Source organism: Diadema antillarum, unplaced genomic scaffold (assembly GCF_040938485.1).
Source record: "Diadema antillarum isolate AM-2024a unplaced genomic scaffold, OU_Dant_1.0 scf00000009, whole genome shotgun sequence".
Lineage (NCBI taxonomy): Eukaryota > Metazoa > Echinodermata > Echinoidea > Diadematoida > Diadematidae > Diadema > Diadema antillarum.
Window position 1 is genome coordinate 1,090,813 of NW_027270898.1, and position 18,433 is coordinate 1,109,245.

At 41.3% G+C, this 18,433-nt stretch overlaps 1 protein-coding gene across 1 annotated transcript in view; it reads right to left on the reverse strand.

Moving 5' to 3' along the window:
- Positions 1–18,142, reverse strand: part of LOC139719246 (uncharacterized) — a 63,625-nt gene extending 45,483 nt beyond the window's left edge. Inside the window, exon 1 of the mRNA XM_071630678.1 lies at positions 17,675–18,142. Within this exon, the coding sequence (XP_071486779.1) occupies positions 17,675–18,106 (432 nt within the window). The 5' untranslated portion in view covers positions 18,107–18,142. The remainder of the gene's footprint in view (positions 1–17,674) is intronic.
- Positions 18,143–18,433: the final 291 nt, after the last annotated feature.

Here is an 18,433-nt window from a genome sequence, read left to right on the forward strand (position 1 = left end):
GATAAAATCATTACGTGGCCTTGCACAGTACGACAATGTATGCATTGTATTATCGATGAACGGGTGTGTGGTAGTTGGTCAGATAATATCAGCGGGATGCAAGGCACTGAGCCATGGTTAAAATCCAAGATCTATTGTCTGATGTCATGATGGATATTGCAAAATTCTCTCTTCCTGCAAGCCGACATACTGTGGTTGGTTTGAAACAGGTGGAGGAGACTGCTTGGTCATTTAGAAGGGGGCAATACACTTTATGTTGGCAAAGTTGAACTCCCAAGACCTGGTGAAAACATTTCAGAAAATAGCCATCAGGTCTACATTAGATCACCTAAGCTTTCTCCTTCCGGACATCGCTTTCTTTATATACTAGCAGTGACGATGTTTTAGGCTGACACATGTCACTATTATCCAAGTGTACAATGATATGTGATGGTCTGTATATGGACCACCATATATCGTGAAATTCGCTTTCGCTTTCATTTTCACAGTTTCTGCATAACATAATTTATTATCTTTGATCACATTTCTTCTTATTATACGTGCATATAGAGCTGGCCAAATCGACATGGAGTTGCACAGTGCACATGACCTTTCTCGAGCGCAAACGAACGGTGGTTTGAATCATGGACAAGAGAGATAAAGAACGTGAATAACTATCCCATATTATGATAGGTATATAGGTTTATAGTGTAGGCCTATTAATATACACTATTATACTTTAATTTCTTGCACTTGCGTGACATAATTATGTCGTCACATCTTTCAATTGGCAATCTTTGAGTCGCTGCAGTATCATGTCACTGTTCACCAACAGGGGTAAACATCGTTAACATCAGTGTAAATTACTCTACACCTACAGCTGTATATATGCTTAATTGTTGCAATGCTGTGTTTCTGAAAACTGGATTCGGTTTCATCGTGGAGGTAAAACTACTATCTCCATGGTTTCATGCACAGACGTGAACAATCATTCAGCGATGGTCTTTCTGCCGTAAGCAAAACAATAAGGCTAACGAGATTACTAATTGGGTATGGCGACTTTTGTGCATCTGAGGAACAGCCGTCATTAAGTAGCTCACCATCTATTTTCATTGCACAACTCATCCCATTTTTAATCACCCCATTATTAGGATGAACAAGGTGGTAGCAGAATATAACGCCTTCCATTCATATTACACGGACCGAAGTGCCAGCCTCAAAGATAGAAAGTAGTAGCCTATACATTATACACATCTGCAGGGCAATGAATAACAAACAAACACATATCGCTCATTATCACGTTGATGCGTTGTTTTACATCATAAATACGACTTTCAGCGATACTATCATGGATCGTCCAAGCTTTATGAAAAGAAAATTTGTGCATGTTATACCTTCTTTCCTTTCATGCAATTAATTGTGAAGGTTTGTGATCTGTATGTGGGTAAATATAATCATCTGCATACGGCGCAAGACTAAACGGTACACACTCTGACAGTATATAATTATGTAACGTCATTCGCAGTCCTATCAAATGAGGACATAATATTAATAGTATTGTCTGTGTTACGGCCAATTTAGCGACCGAATTATGTCTTTGTTTCGTAAAAGAAGGCAGAACGAAACACACAAAATCATGCAATTTCAAAGTAGATACAAGTTCGCAATGTCATTGAAATGACTTTGTTTTTGTATTTTCGTCTCAGGTTCCGATTCAGTTCTGCATGGACAATTGGCAGAGTGTCACAAATACAACACTGTACTCTCACAAACGCTCTCCAACAAACACGTTTCTAATCATTTCGGTCGCTTTACAACTATTGTCCCCTCCCTCTCGATTTGAACAAATGCGCACTTCTGGACAATTTCTGGAGGAATTTCAACGGCTCTCAACAATACTTTTCAGTTATGTAACGCCACACTGTATTATTCTCTTTATAAGGTTTAGCCTTGCTTTCGCTATTCCCAGTCAGCCAGGGTCCTTTCTTGCACTTTCTGAAAGGAGATAAAAGGAGAAAAAAGGGGGCGGGGAGAGGAAAGTGTACAAATAGGGAGAGTAAAAAGTTGTTTTTCTTTTATTTCGCTGTGATTATTTTTGTTGATGTTAGGGGTGTTTGTTTGAGAACATGAATACACAATGACAGCTTGGCTCTTGCAGGTTTTAGCCAGTAAATGCAACATCTCATGTAAACAAGCAGGGGTTAGATTTTACGTAGATTATACAGTCATGGAATCCTATACCTCCAGGATATGTTTTCCTTGTAACGCAGGGAAACCGTACAAAAAACAGATCAAGGGCAATGTTAACGAAAGTGGACAAACTCAACGTAAGTTGTTTCATGCCTTGTCAAAGGTTGGACTGGATAGCTTTGCATGTATAGTCCTTTAAAACCGTCTCATCTAAAATTGTGAATTAGAATATCATAACTATATGTTTACACTTTCTGCTGAGTATTATATAGAATGTATACATATAGGCCCTTATTTGATTAATGACTCTGTTAAGGATACTGTGCTATCACATTATCATGCGGCTATACTGTGATGGTCTCTCCTTTTTCTTGCACAATATAATGAAATTATTTGTCATAATATTTTTTTTTTCGCGTGCATGTAACAGTCGCACGTATAGTGTAAACAAGGAGGTACTAGGCAAGCTTGCCTAGTACCTCCTTGGTGTAAATAAGGTCATTTCCCTATAATACACCATATATAGCTAACTTCTAATTCCCGCAGTTCGCCCACAGTTTTCGGATATGCTGCTTTTATCACACAAACCCAAGGTACGCCGAGAGGGCGGGGCGGGAGGACAGGGCAGGGCAGAGAAGCGCGACATGCAGAGTAGACAAGTTTAATGAACGTTTTGGGGCTTTTTTTTTTTCTGCTGTCAAACTTCAAGCATTTGTGACCGCATCCATTTACCCGAGACCTGTCAGGAGCACATGATGGTATAATATACAGATCACTCTTTAGGTGGAAAGCCCACTTAGATCACGCTCTTGAAATATACTTCGTGGTGATGTTAATGATGTACAACTGTATCCACCACAGCCTCAGCTATAGCCGCGCCTATAAACCACAAGGCAGGCCGATATAGGGATACTAAGGTTCTTCTCCAACAATGTCAGACGTGCCTGGGAAGGTCTCTGTAATTTCACCAGAATCGGAGTGTGACGTACTTTGTAGTCATAAACATGTCTTCTTCTTTTTTCAGTGAAGATTCTTCAGAGCATCAGAGATGGCACCTGCCTAAATTCTGGAGTGTCTTAATATGGTTTTATAGTGTTCTGATAGGAATATGGAATGCTTTCAGTTGTAGATCACTTCTCGTTGTCATGGCCTTTCTTAGCGAGTTAGTACGAAGGGTGTGGCTTCTTTCGAAACCATGTATCTGTTTGCTCTCTCTGTGTGTGTGTGTGTGTGTGTGTGTGTGTGTGTGTGTGTGTGTTTTAATCCCAAAACGCGATGTACTGTGTATTTCAACATCACCTGGGGGGGGGGGATTCCTATAAACACGCACGCATATCTCAACACATCATAATGAATTATCTGTGTGGGTGGACCTTACAGAACACAAAAGGCAAGGATAAAATATCCCAAACAAGAGCTCAATCTGTCACCAGCCAGGCAATCCGATGCCTATAATCTCTCTATTGCTAGGCTTATAGCCATGTAGCGTGACCTGTATGTGTCATACTACTCAAGACAACGCACTTCACGGCTTTCTGTGGTCCCTTTATTGCCGGTATTTAAAATGGCGCGTTTTCACAGTCAGGTTCATCGATTGTCACGAGCGGTCACGGCCCATGCGGCTTTAGCGGATTAGACGAAGCCACCTGGTTGAGCGCAAGTTGCTCCCTTTCATTTCTCGTCGTGGAACGAGACAAAAGCAGAGAGGGGAGCAGGCATCTATCTATTCAACCAGCCAAGGATGAGCCAAAACCAACCAGCCGTGTGAGTTGGGTGACACAGTCATGATACAAAACACACACAGACTTTAGTAGCTCCATGGACAGACAAAACATAAACGCACACACGCACGACCACGGGACATTCTCCCTTCCTTTTTCACTCGATCACTTGATCGGTCAAAATCGCCGATTAATCCGCCATGAGCTTGCGCACAGATAAGCCTAATCGCATCAAGGAGTCGCCAGTACTATCACCCTGGCAACAGTGATCACTTCGTCCCTGCCTCCAAAGAGCGGGATGAGGCCACGGAGCAATGTAGGGGAAAAGAAAGTCCTAGGAGATAAACTCAACTTGATGTGGAACTTAGGCTGGCATTGATCTTTCGGCTGGCGCTTGATTCCCAGAATAACTTCCCTGATTCCTGGCATTAAAGAATCAAATTTTATATCTGAAAGAAAAAGAGAAAGAAATAACAAAGTGTCCACGCAAGAGAAGCCTTATGATATCCAAGTTCAATAAACATTTTATGCGATGTCACTTTTTTCATTTACTGACTGCTGTCTCCCCAATGTTCTTCTCTTATTTGTCTTTAAAATCTCGGGGTACATAAGTCGTGAATCTAACAGACGGGTCATGCAAGATGGCGGCAAGCATGATTGCACGTGCACTTCATGCCATGCCAACGCCTGCAGTCGTTGTCAATATAATTTGACCATTGTTGAGGAGATGCACTATGTGTCTACAAAGGTGAATCACAACGGTGATTACTGCAGGTGGTGAGCCATGCATGGTTACAATAAGTTCGTCATAATACAAGCCATTGCTTACTGATTTCGAGTCTCAAAGCATGTGAGAGAGAATGAAGCGAGGTTCTCTCTCCCGTCACGCCAGGCCACCTTCTAGGCATTAAAACATTACCCCTAACAATCATAAGCTTTTTGAATTATCCCGAGAGACAATTACGTCTTTAACATGAGAAGCACAAGGGCGCAAACACCAATACAAAGTTTAAAAGGTTGGAACCATTTATTTTTTTTTCAAAGTTTTCCTTGTGTACATATACTCTAGCCTTAACGATTGCAATACTTCATCTCTATAAGTGATTACATGTGTAGATTACTGTATCAAGATACACCCGTTACGTTCTTCTTTTAATACGTCTTAGTATAGAATCGTTTAAATCACTGTATATCCAATCTTCATTCTACCCATGGTCCCTTTAAAAACAGACAACCACAACAGACCCGCATATGCAGCAGCACGTGTCATACCTAGGTCCTCATACACCTGGATAACAGTCTACAAATTGTCATGACATACAAAAGATTCTAAAGAAGACTCAGTCTGTCTGGTAAAAGGAATCTACATTTTCTCATGTACACAGTACTTTTCACCCCCCCCCCCCCCAGAAATGAAAGGAATGCAGATTTAATGAGGTGAGTGTACTTTGGAAATGCATGTTTCCTCATGTGCATTGTGTAATTTTACCGCAATGAAGGGCGCCAACATAGGAACTAAACTTTGACATTTAAATCCTGCTATTTATCCAGGCGAGGATTGTGCTTAAGCATCTCCTTTTCCCCCCTCATCAATAGCAACAAAATGCCAGAGAGGGATTCACAAAAAGTGTTTGGATGTTCAGATTGGGAAAACCGACAGCGTGTGAAGGCAATATTAAAGCAAGGTTGAAAAGAATAGCCTCGAATCTTCCCAGAACATTGCCTTAAAGGAAATACATTTTGAGCATTGTCCTGGTAAAGGAATAGGATTGGCCTATAGACATTGCAATGTTTAATGCACTGAAAAAAGCATGGGAAATCGATTATACCACAAACTGAATTTGTGTTTGGTTTCCAGTCAGTCCGTCAGCCAGTGCTTGACCCTGAGCAACTGGCTAAGATGTCAGTCGTATGATTTTTCGACATCCTACCTTCTAGGAAGAACTCTTACCCGAGGATATCCTAGAGTGAGACAGTATGCGGCTACTCTTTGGAGAAAAGTCAACACATAAATCTTTCCTGCAGGACCACTTGGTAAGAACAGGACAAACTCGGTCAGCTTAAAAACATAATTGATAATGACCCGAATACACGAAGGTGGTACAATTGAAACCATGGTTTAAACCACGTGGACAATTTGTATGGAGCGCCAAGTGTGGCATGGCCTATTTCGTTAACGAAATGATCACTTCTTAACGAAAATAAGCCATGCCACACTTGGCGCTCCATACAAATTGTCCATGGTTTAAATCATGGTTTCAATAGTACACCTTTCGTGAATTCGGGCCATTTTTACGAAAAATGATCTGAATTTGTTCCAATGAACAGGTGCCTAACTATCATGACTATACTGATTGCGGGTCCAAGGCTTCGAACAGACACGTCGAGCCATATGAAAGAAGGAGGTGTGAGTGACAACACTAGTCGTGTTGAGTCAAGAGACCAGACAGGAATGAGATAAGTATCGAGTTAGTTAGTGAAGTTGTTTTGCTTCTTACTTACTAGTTCGGGCGCCACCAAAGGGTCTAATCGGTCACGATACCTCAGACAGCCTGAAGGTGATGATTTAGGTCATGTAGTGAGTAAGTGCAGCAACCGACCACTTGGTGCTGTTTCACTAGACTCCACGAGGCAAACAACACATCTTTGAACGCTTTTGGTTTGTGCTACCTTCACATTTGTGGGGGACAGCAACAAAGCAATTTAACAAAACCGCGGGGAGAAACCGGGAAAACGGGAATGATTAGATGCTGTTGAAACATTTGCATGGAAGATAAACCATCTTTTTTTTCCTAATTCATAATTGGGCCTATATAACAAGTATAAAAAGGATGAGAGAATAAAATTGTATTACACTATCAACGAAGGGTACAAAGGACCAAAAAGAGTGAAACACCTGAGTGGGTGTTAGTGTCCAATCTACGAGGCAGTTTCAGCAAGGAGATTGCAGTATTGTGTATTTAAATACAAGAAGATGTAAAAGAACTTACGGTGCCTGAAAGATTGAAGCACTGATTGTATATAGAGGTACATAAGATGCAGGAGATTGCGAAGGGAGGGGCTTGACATATTGAGGTTAATTCGGCACCGACAAAATTGTGGTGCAGTGGAGAGAAAGAGTGAAAGCAACTGAAGTACGAGGGAGAATGAGGCACCAGTGGTGCAAAGGGGGTTGCCTATCAAGGAGATGGGTCCTTTTGCCACCACAGCTTGCGGTACTGATGAAAAAGACGTAATGAGATTGGGGTAACCATGAAATGGAAATATCGACGATATCGTTATTCTATGGAGGTATCGGCAGGAGAATCGTAAATGCTTGGTTCAAGGGAGGACAGCAAGGGGCGAGTGAGTTAGCAACGGAGAAACCCCCCCCCCCCCGTTCCTTTAATCGACTCCCCAATCCAAGCCTCTTCAAAACTAGAGCACCGATTACACCTGTTACATTCCAACAATCTTACCCTATTTTAACCTTGTCCGATAGGGGGAATAATTCTTCTGAATTATCTCGTTGGCCTGAGACTGGATGAAGGAAGCACTCTCATCACGTGACACAGTATTGATCAGCATTCTACCTCAGCCAGTCATATCAAGGGTTTCTAGAAAAAAAGCAATCCATCCTACCCCCCCCCCCCTTCTCTGTTCCTGTCATATCAAATCTAACACAGGCCCCTGCAATTATCCATCTAGGCCTGTTGATATACACGCGCCTTCCTCCGAGTGCTGATTTGCGCATGCGTAGGCACGTATTCTCTCGTACAATGTAGGTTTTATTTTTTCTGTCGATGATTCTTGAAATGAATCTCAGGCTTTAAAACGGAAAGCTCTTTTGTAAAATCTAATCAATTGTCGACACTGATGATTATTTATCATGTAACGTCTCTCATTTATACAGTCTATTCTTAATCATGACTTGACACCGGGTTTGATACTGTAAAATATGTATTAATTTGCAACAGCTAATTTCATGTCAAAACCTCTACATGTGCTGAGAAATTGGTTCCTGATACAGATCAGTTCCTTAATTCTTATCTGCGAAACATATTAACAAGCAGAGCTCGTACAGCTCTCATCCATTTTCACACTAATCGATTATATCGCTGTGGAAATATTTTTCTTTTAAATTATAACCATGGGGCTTCAAAGCTCCTTGTACAATTTTTTGTAACAACACACCGAGCTTCATAATACTGTACAGTGCACAAGATGACGATCACAAGTATAATAGCCACGTCTTGTGTCCTGTATGTAACACACAGCTGCATTCTTCAAAGTTTTGACTATTCTGATATCCAGCCGCTTTCATCTCCAAGTTGACATGAAACTTAGGGCAGCCATCGGTGATGGATGCCCGCGCCATTGGGGTCGAATTAATCACGTCGTAGGCGACGTCGTCCCAGCCAGGCGCACGAGCTGAAATGCGAAATCAATGATCACGCTGGACTCGACAGCTGATGGCCTGGAGATGAAACGAAAGGGTCGTATGGTCATAATGACGTCATCGACTCGTCCTCAGGACATGAGGAAGGACATCTCAATTTCGTCCACCGACCTTTCCCAGTCATAAACAAGTTCGGCGGGGATAAAAAATGTCGTCCTTCCGCCTTGCTGAAGAGACATCTCAACTGGCGAGGTCCAAGTGTACAGTACACGAAAGGCCCGGAAACCATGAAGATTGGTCGAATTTAGGGGTTCTGGTGCATGGTCGACGTTGACCCCGAATTAGCACTTTTTCGAAGAGACGCGTGGGGCAGATTTAGGGCATCAAAGAAGCGGTCAAGCGGTTTGTTTTTGCTGCAATTGTTTTCTGTTTGCAAGATAAGCGGCAATCCGATAATCTGCCCGGATGTCGTAAACATTGCCAACTTTACGTCAACATGACTAAGATAGTACTGTATTGGATTGTACTCGTCTCAACGCTTACCGTGTATTTTAAAAGTTCTTTTCTTGTCCCGTTCATTCTAAAGCAACATGGGCAACGCAATGAAAAATTCCATAAGCGAACTATACTGTACATGAAATAATCGATGGCACAATGAACAAATCGTCATCTTAATGGTTTCGATAATCTAGAAATCCATATGATACTTGTATAAAAATAATCAGCACCGAGTTTCTCATAGTGCACCCGTCTTCTTTTCCATTTTAGCGGCATCATGAAGGTAATGACAAGTGCTGAAGTATACACAAGCTTTCAAATTTCATATTGAAGAATAATTAATGATCTCAAGGAACTTTCTCATCAATATACTCTCAAGAACATATCAAGGAAACATTACACAAACATCGTATAAACCAGGGAGGTGCCTCACCTCCTTGGTATAAACCAATTATGCTGATTTCAATGATATAGGGTCTTATTTAAACTCGCAATCACCGTATTCATGTCAAAGACCTAAACAATGTTCACAGTTTGAGAACTTTCAGCCCCATCTTGTATAGCTCCTTAGCACCATTGTCTTCTTACAGCCTGCATGCTTTCTGCGCTGTGTCTCTCATATACGAGACTGAAGCTCAGTGGTGATCTAAAAGTAGGCCACATACTTTCATTGAAGGTCCACAATCCTTGAAACTGCGTCACCACAATGTGGGTGTGTTTTAAGGTAACTTATGTATTTCTCCTAACAAATCCTGCTATCAAACAATTCAGAAAGTTCGAACCATTTTTGTTTTGTCTCTCTTGTTGTCCTTTTTTTTTTTGCGCGGATCGAATGCAGACTGTACTATATCGACATCGGATAAGCCTCTACCAAACCTTGGTGTTATCGAATGGAAATCCTTTGTGATTGAAGAATATTTAGGTCTAGGTTTTGTTGTTGTTTTTTATAGATAATGAAAAGTCTTCAAGGCTAAGCCGATAATTGGGCTACCATAATACAACCAAGTTCGCAGATGATATGAAGCCACATTCAATGACGAGTTTCCATGGTCGAACACCGTAGACGAACGCAACCGTAGCTATACAGTGGAAGTTCGATATAAAGAAATCTGATACATGTATAACAAAATACCTCATATACCAAACTAATTTGTCCGGTCCGAATGAATTTATTTCCTTTGTTTCGTATTGTTTATCAACAAAATATCTTATATAAAGAACAAATTGTCTTGGTCCTGAGGATCTCGTTATACTGAGTTTTAACTGTACTAACCTTTAATGGAACATTCTGAATAACTACAGTTATGATAGGAACCTGAGCAAACATGCCTTGATTATGACACAAATATTGCTGGGTGCGTAAGGGGAATAAACATACTATGTAGGTCATCATCCGTGGACAACCATCGTTTGCACAAATGATTACTGCATGCGTGCTTCGCTCCTTTAAGCCGCTATATTTGCAGTTCCCCCGCTGACTACAAACCTGGTTAACCCGTGGCTTATTCGCCTAATTAACGTTTGACTCATGCTAATGACACCATTAAGGAACTGGCTTCATTGTTAGGGTGCTCTCCTTCGAGGTATTCCCAGTTTCAATTGTGTTATGGAAATAACCCGCTCCGCATCGCCAGTGGGTATGGCGTACCAGTCCTTCAGAAGTACATGCGCGTCGGTCTAGTGCATTTTCCTACTCACTTTTTATCTTATGAAGGCTTTTAGCGCCAATTATTACGCTTGGTCTCTGTTTATTTGACGAGTTTCCGCGTATTCTTTTTTTTTTCATTATATCACCTAATTGTATCATATATAGCATGCTCACGTCCACGTTTTGTCAGTACAGAAATAATGGAACAAAAAATATACAGTGTGAAGCTTACAAGTATACTTTGTTTACTTTTTTTCACATAACATTAATATTTCGATATCTCAAGTTACCATCATGTATCCTTTCATATACTATTACTATAACTATCCACAGCTAATGAACTCTTACCTTATTTAAGATTATCACCAAGCTTATTATTAAAGTTGTGATTGCATTTTTCATATTGATTAGTAAAATGTAAGTGCATCGATTATAGCCGCAAATGTTAGTCGACTCAGACTTGTCTACATGTAGGCCTATATGTAACTTCCTTTGCCCTGAAAAGGCTGGGAGGTGGAAGAGAGACTGTAGTTCTCATTCTCTCACATTCTCCCACATCTCTGGTCAAAGTTTACAAGTAGCAAAAGTGTTCCCAGAAGAGCTGTATTTGGCATATTGTTTAGCCATGCTTTTAATGGACTTCCCGCAGCCTATGCAAGACGACGACGAAATCATAATTTCATGACATTTACCATTGCTACTTGTGCTAGGCTGTTGAGAAGATTGTGGCATTGCTCATGTGAGTGTGGGCGAACAACCCAGGTGGGGACCTAATCAAAATATGATTATTATGGGAAGAGAACTTGAGAGAAAATTTTGAAGTGCTGCCGAAAGAACCGAGTTGAAGAGGGCAGGTACGTTGCCTGAGGTAACTCAATTTACCTGAGCATGCACACAGAAATTGACCTGGGCATCCCTCTCCACTGAGGGAATGGGAATTCGTCTGTGTGTGTATGTATGTATGTATGCACGAGTGACGTGGAATTATCGATGACTCATACCTTCGCGAGTCACACGGTTACAGCTTATAGAGGCGTAGTCTTCATCCAGTCAATATTATATACATGTATATTTAAAATGCATTCTGTACAGACGGTATACACAAAAACATGTCATATACCCTTACAAACATCGCAGTAAGTCTTTAAGCGATGGATTTCTTCGCTACATCTACCGATTGAATTTGCCAAATAAAAAATAATGTGATTTCCCTGAGCTGAGCAGAAATTAAAATAACTTTTTTATAACGATATTCTATCACATCTGATGCAGATTTTTCTAAGTCTGCATCAACAACGTCAGTTTGTACTCCCCCCCCCCCCCCCCCCGAACAGAGATCATACAAATTTAGGTATATCTGGTGGTAGAAAAAAACAACAACAACCAAGTCCTATCAAGAAATGACAATGGACTCAATTAACATCAAGGTTGGCTGTCATCCTTGTCAAATCGAGCGATTGCATTTCCACAGCAGTGTAAACAGGCTTTGATAATAAATGGTTGGATATACACTGACGGTTCGTCATTGCTCATCAATTTCCCGTTGACCTAGGGGAGAAGAGTATAAGAATCCTTATGATTTGCAGTTTGATACGTGCTCCTCCATCTATACACATCTGCACATGCTCACAAAAGTCTTGGGATAAGACTATCCTTTTGACACTCAACGCAAGATGTTGAACAAAATGAAACAATTTTAGCCAGGTACAAGCATCTCCGTGATACTTTTGATATGGTTCATTTCATGCGAACATTTGGGAAGAGTTCACCATTCCAACGATAGTTAGAAACCATCGCAAACAGATCTGGAGACCAGTTATTGTGTATTATGAAAGACTTGGGTAAGCAACTGTATAAGTCCTGATTCTATCATGCTCCGTCTAGTACTTTCCTTTGACGGTGCACACAAACGTACTGTTGAGGTCGAAAAAGTCTGTCTTCAACCGTTGCAGTGTAATGTGATATGACATATTCCTTGTTGATGTGAACATATATGTGGGAAACACATGTTTTAACTTAGACGTTTCACGCAGCCGTCAACATTAACGATGCATTGTCATCCTTTTCATGGTCCAGGGACCAAAAGAAACATCCCTGGACCAAGCAAAAGTCCCAACATCCGACAACAAGCCCCTTCGTTGGTCCAGGGATCTCACTCCCTGGTTAGTCTCTGGCCAAGGAAAGATTAAAACGCAAAACGCACATCATTTCGACAAGCGAAACATTCCAACATCCGACGAGCCCCTTTGTTAGTCATTGGCCAAGGGAAGATAAAACCACACAAGCCTCTTGGGTCAGGGGTGGGAAATGAATTACGAAGGCTTATAATAGGGAGAGAGGAGAGGAAAACTATAAACTCACTGGTCATAATGTAAGTGAGATTGTTACCCTGGGTTCTCAAATTTACGGATATTTGAAGACAGGCGCTATGTCTGAAAATATCTTCTTATTATTATTATTTTTCTTTCGTCTCGACTGACAGCACTGCATTGTGAACATTTGTAAAATTGTCCCTTCAAGAAATGGTTCCCTGTTATATCGAATAGGCATCCAACTGACACAGAGCTCATGCGCTGCAATATATCCGTTCGAAATCCCGTCCGTCCGACAGTATACAACCTGGCTTCATGCCTTACCACTGAGGCCAAAACACCCGAATGTTTTCCAACATGGTGTTGGGGGGGGGGGGGGGGGGGGGGAGGAGACGAAAGAGTTTCCCTACAAAAATTTCCGATAGACTGACAAGAAACACATCTATTTCCGACGAGGAAATTTGGCATGACGAGTCGAGTTGAAGCAGAGTCGCGATCTACTTAACTCAGCCGCTGCCTCCTTGCCAAACAAATAAATCTGGCACAACAACGTGCCTTTTTGGCCAGCAAAAATAATTGACAAATCGCTGGAAATCTAGGCACTATATGCACACAGTCGCACAAAAACAGGGCCAGGAAAACGTTGCGTAATTTGACAAAGGAATCAAAAGGCCCGCGTGGCTAATTCTCTCTTATAAATACGTCTGGGTGCGGAAAATAGTCCACCTGCCGCAAGATTTTACAGACAATAACGCTTCAAGGAGAAAAAGGACCCTGTCATTGTTCCCTGTCACATGTATACTCACGTTGTTGCCACTATAGTTGATTAACCCTTCAAATACTAGACATGCTATACAAACAGCTGAGCTCTCGTAAAATATTGAGCGATTGTTGAATGTTATTGCGGGATTTACAGAACACTAACTGTACCCAATCACGAGAACGAAGGTAATCGGAAGGAGGGAGTTTGTAAGCTGTGCCGCGCGTTGCCCACTGTGGGAAATATTGCGCAGGCAGAAGTCCTGTTAGTGTTTAGTCACTAGATTATCACCTTGGATTGACGGAAATGACTTGTCATCCAGTGGAGTTAACTTTAACTAACACGCGTGAAATGGAGATGAAATGTGTTGATCGCATCCAGCCTCTATACTAATCCTATCTGATTTTAACTAAATTACGAGAATAGTACGAGTTGGACCTGCCTATCTATGATTTTAGTCTCAGTGAAATGGTACAAGTACTGTGGCGATGTGAAACGCTTATTACAGAAGCAAGTTGGAGGCTTATGCTAATATTGGTAGTAAATTATGATAAACGGAGACGAAGTAATAACTAATCATAATGATGCATAATTTCCTGGGCAGACCTCATCAATCGTTCCTAAAGCACTGTCCTTCCTGTGCGCTACAACTACAAAAGGATGTCAGTGACATAAATTGACTTGAATCATAGATATACACGGGTATAGTGGTCAGGTACATTGTACATGTTATTTTCAAAGAGGGTTTCATGAGTGAAATGCATCTTCCGTGGATGTATGCAACGCGCGGGACTCGAACACATAATCTACTGACTGAGCCGTGCATATCTGTATTGCTTGCTCACAAATCGCCATCCCAGGATCAAATGGACGAATTTTACCCGTTCAAGATTCGTTACCTCATACAGGATCTCCAGCCATTTATCGCACAGCAGAGCTATTAGTTTACCTTTGCTCTTGCTCTAACCTAACGACAAGTCGTGTTATGCCTAAAATCAGCAATGTTTTGAAGTTGTGTTGACAGATCATACTTATCTTTCCGCAAATGTTTAAGCATGCTGGCAGTCGCGCGCCAAAAGGAGTACATGAAACTATCTCCGTATGAGAACGTCCAATCGGTGCATCACAACTTTTGACCTTCGGAATAGTCAACAGTTTTGCCTCATTGAAAATTATCATTTCCCATTACAAATGGATTTGTAACACCCCGTGCTAAGAAGACTACAGGTGTTTTTGCACGTGATCCTGTTATTATCCTTATCGTGTTAATGTCTTTCATTATATTATCGGGTGAATTTACAAGACTTCGTGAACGTGAGAGAATTATATGATTTATATGGAATGCTCCATCAACAGAAAATCAGTGATAAGGCTCTGAATCTACTTTTGGGATCGTCCTCTGTGATGTACAAGAAAATCGTACCAAAGTGTCGTATCCATGGTAACCAAATACGATCACGAAAATTGTGATATTGACACAGAAATGACAGCGTGATGTATACCATCTTGTCACACTTCAAAAGAGCAAACATGTCAAAATGCAGGAGTGTTTAAAGGGATGGTATAGATTTGGGTGACATGGGGGTTTAGAATTAGACTTTTTTTGCGAGAGATGGTACCACTTATATGAAATGTTAAGAAGCATACAATTTCAAGAGAAATTGAAGGCTTATTTGATAAAAATCGGATTTGAAATGGCTAATATATCCAAAAACAAAGAGGTCCTAATAAAAGGTCACCCCTCTGTTTCGCTTTGGTTCTGCATAATCATAACCTCAACCATTTCAAAACCGATTTTCATCAAATAAACTATTAATTTCTCTCAGAATGCTCCTTGATATTAGGACCTACAGTGTATACATAAGTTGTTTCTAATTATTTTGCAAACAGTTAAAAACTGAATCCCCATCTCAACCCAAATCGTACCCATCCCTTTAACCGTGCCTCGATAAAGTGTCAGCATCACGCAATTCAATACGTATACAAATATCTGGTATACATCTACAGAATCGCAGCTACATTGATAAAAAACATTTTTAACAGGGATGCGACCTTGTGTAAGGGGTGACAGCACCAAACAACCTGCTCTTCGCTTCCTCATCTGAGAGAAATATAGCGAACACTATAGCTATACTGCATGCGGAACTGGACTGTCAAAAAATGAGAGAAAAAGGATTCCGTTTCACACGTTCCTGTCAATTCAGTTAGAACCCACAAAAATTACGTCATATTTTGACGGATTTAACTGGTATGGAAGTTCCCCTTCAAACGTCAGGCTGCAATAGGCAAGGGAAAGGCGCGCACTCGTGGGAATTTTGTAGGTAAACAGTGCAGTATTAAACTAAAACAGGGGTTAAAAGACAACTGATTACTTCAACATTAACTAAGGGTAACTGTCAAAGATACAAAAGTTAATTCACTGAAATCACATCCTACTGATTATGTTGTTTCCAATTGCATTTTCTCGTAACTTAGCCCATTTGCATAACCTACTTAAAACGAAAGAAGCTTAGGACCTATAATATCAGCAAGTAGCGTTAGCACTATTGATAGTAATGACAGCGAACTTAGGGGTCTTGATGTCAACTTGCGAATATTGTCAGCTGCTACGTGGGAACAAGTCGCTTGATTAACAACGCTCGAAAAGTGGCAGATACCATGATGCGCCTTTTAAGCTAAGCATTAAAAAGCTTTTCTCCTTCAAGCTCTTCATTTCTCTCAATATATTGTCAATGTGTATACACCTGATATAAATATACCGCAGTCTCTGTTTTCGAGTCGAGTTAAATCTGACACGGATGAATCAAATCTGTTTTCAATGACGGATCACAAGTTGGAAAGCGAGACACCCAGCTGCTTTAGATTACCTCGCAAACGCGGTTCAATGTTTCATTGACAGCTGACACTACTAATACAAGTACACTGCATTTATATGCCTCCCTCTGTTCCCATGTCCTATCTGGCTGACTGTTCAGTCAGTTAGACTCATAATACAATCAATACATAAAGCGTAGTTTGTCAGTTTATATACGTGTACTTCGTAACTTTTTTTTAAAGCACAGTAACATCTTGCTTGTAAATAATAAGTATAATAGGGCTTACTCTTCTAATATATACTGGCGAATAAACTGCATTTTACGGAAGAATATTAGGCCTATGTGTTCACATCTAAAAGGAGGTACCTCCTTGCATCTACCGAAATGGAGTATAAAAGTGACCACAAAACAAGAAGATACAGAGATGTCAATGTCGTCAAAGTCAATATCATCAGGCTTGGTTGTAGAATAGCGTCTCAACAGAATGCGGAATGGCAAAGAAAACCCGCCTGTCTCTGCTAATACATCTCAGTCACTAAACGGACGGAGAGGAAGGCATTTAGACACTTTGACTATAGGCAAACAATAGGAGATGAAAGAGAAAATACTGAAGAGCCGGAGATGTAGGGGAGAATGCCAGTCGTTATCTTTCAAAGCGAATCAAAGACGTTCAACCAGGCGTATCGATTTGTTGGTGCTCTGCTCAATGCAGCGGTTTTACACGCAAGAAGGGATTCACCCTGACGCATTTATGCAGTGTGGGTGCTGCTCTCTCCGTTTAAAGAAAGAAAGAAAAAAAAAACACATTCTAAAACCGCTACATTCCATGGATCGGGCGTAGCATTCTTATGCATGGTATGGCAGAAGCGACGTGAAGAGCGCCATAGCACGTCAATGGCCTCCCACTCAGTCTAATTAACATTTAGACGTGGAGGCATATATATAACGCTAAATGGCACTGGCCGTGAAATACACTGCCACAAAACACACGCACAAAAGACTTGAACCATGTGCACTGTTCAACATGGAAGATACACACTGAATAAAATCAAACGAAAGAGAATTGTATTACATAACTATAATGTCATTGCCATATCTCCCAAAATATCATACTGTCTCGATAAACCATAGAAGCATTTGATAAAAGTTTGATGTTGGGATGCAGCCATAAAAACAGGGGTTACATACTGAATTATCCATTTGAATATGTTACATTTTGATCACGCAACGAATACTTCGCATTCTTTCCTCATATAATATCTAATACAGCAAACCCTATGCCGTAGTGTCTATCAGTAGTGTCAATCTTCATAAGATGTAGACAAATGACATACATGATACAGTCAGTATAACTGCGTTCTGTAGTACTCACCAATTCCCGTTTCAGCCATGCTAGAGATTCTCCTATCCCTTCGGGCTTTTTACTAACAGCTCTGGTCATTCTCAAACCCTTGCCGTAGGTATCCTTCCTAGAATCCAAGGGAGCGATATTTGGCACCTTACTTTCTCCAACTTGGTCCCCAAGGGATCGTGCGTGTTCCGATACGAGTACACTTCTTGTACCAGCTCCACCAACGCCACTGCCGCCGCTCCCCGTGCCAATCGATAGCCCGTTCCGATACCTCAGCTCGCTGTCGTGAATGTCATATCCAGTTTTCTGTATCCCGTTAAACTCCGATGGTTTGCTAACAGCTCCTCCGTACGCCCGATAGTCCATCGACTTTGCCGGGTCGAGTTCAAAACGGGATGAATTTTCGCTTTTTCGGTGCAAAGAGTGGGGCGTAACAGGAACAGATTCAGGCATCTCCCTAGAGTCGTCTGCAGCTTCTTGCCTACGAGTACCACTACTGAATGTGGGAAATCTGTGTTGTGAATTGTCGTCTGCGTGCGTTTGTACAGAGCGCCGCTCAGCCGTGTTGCAGTTTCCCACTGATTTGTCAACGGGCGTGTGCGTTGTGCCAGCGGCCGCTGAAGAAACCTCCCCTGCAATGACAGTGTGAGTGCGCTCTTCATTGTCCGAGGCCGCTGGCGATAACAATAAGGTGTGCGGCTGAGTGTGTCCTCCGGGGTCGGATTTGCGAAATTTCCGAAGCGTTACGGGCCGAACAATGCGAATTCCCAAAGAGGCTGC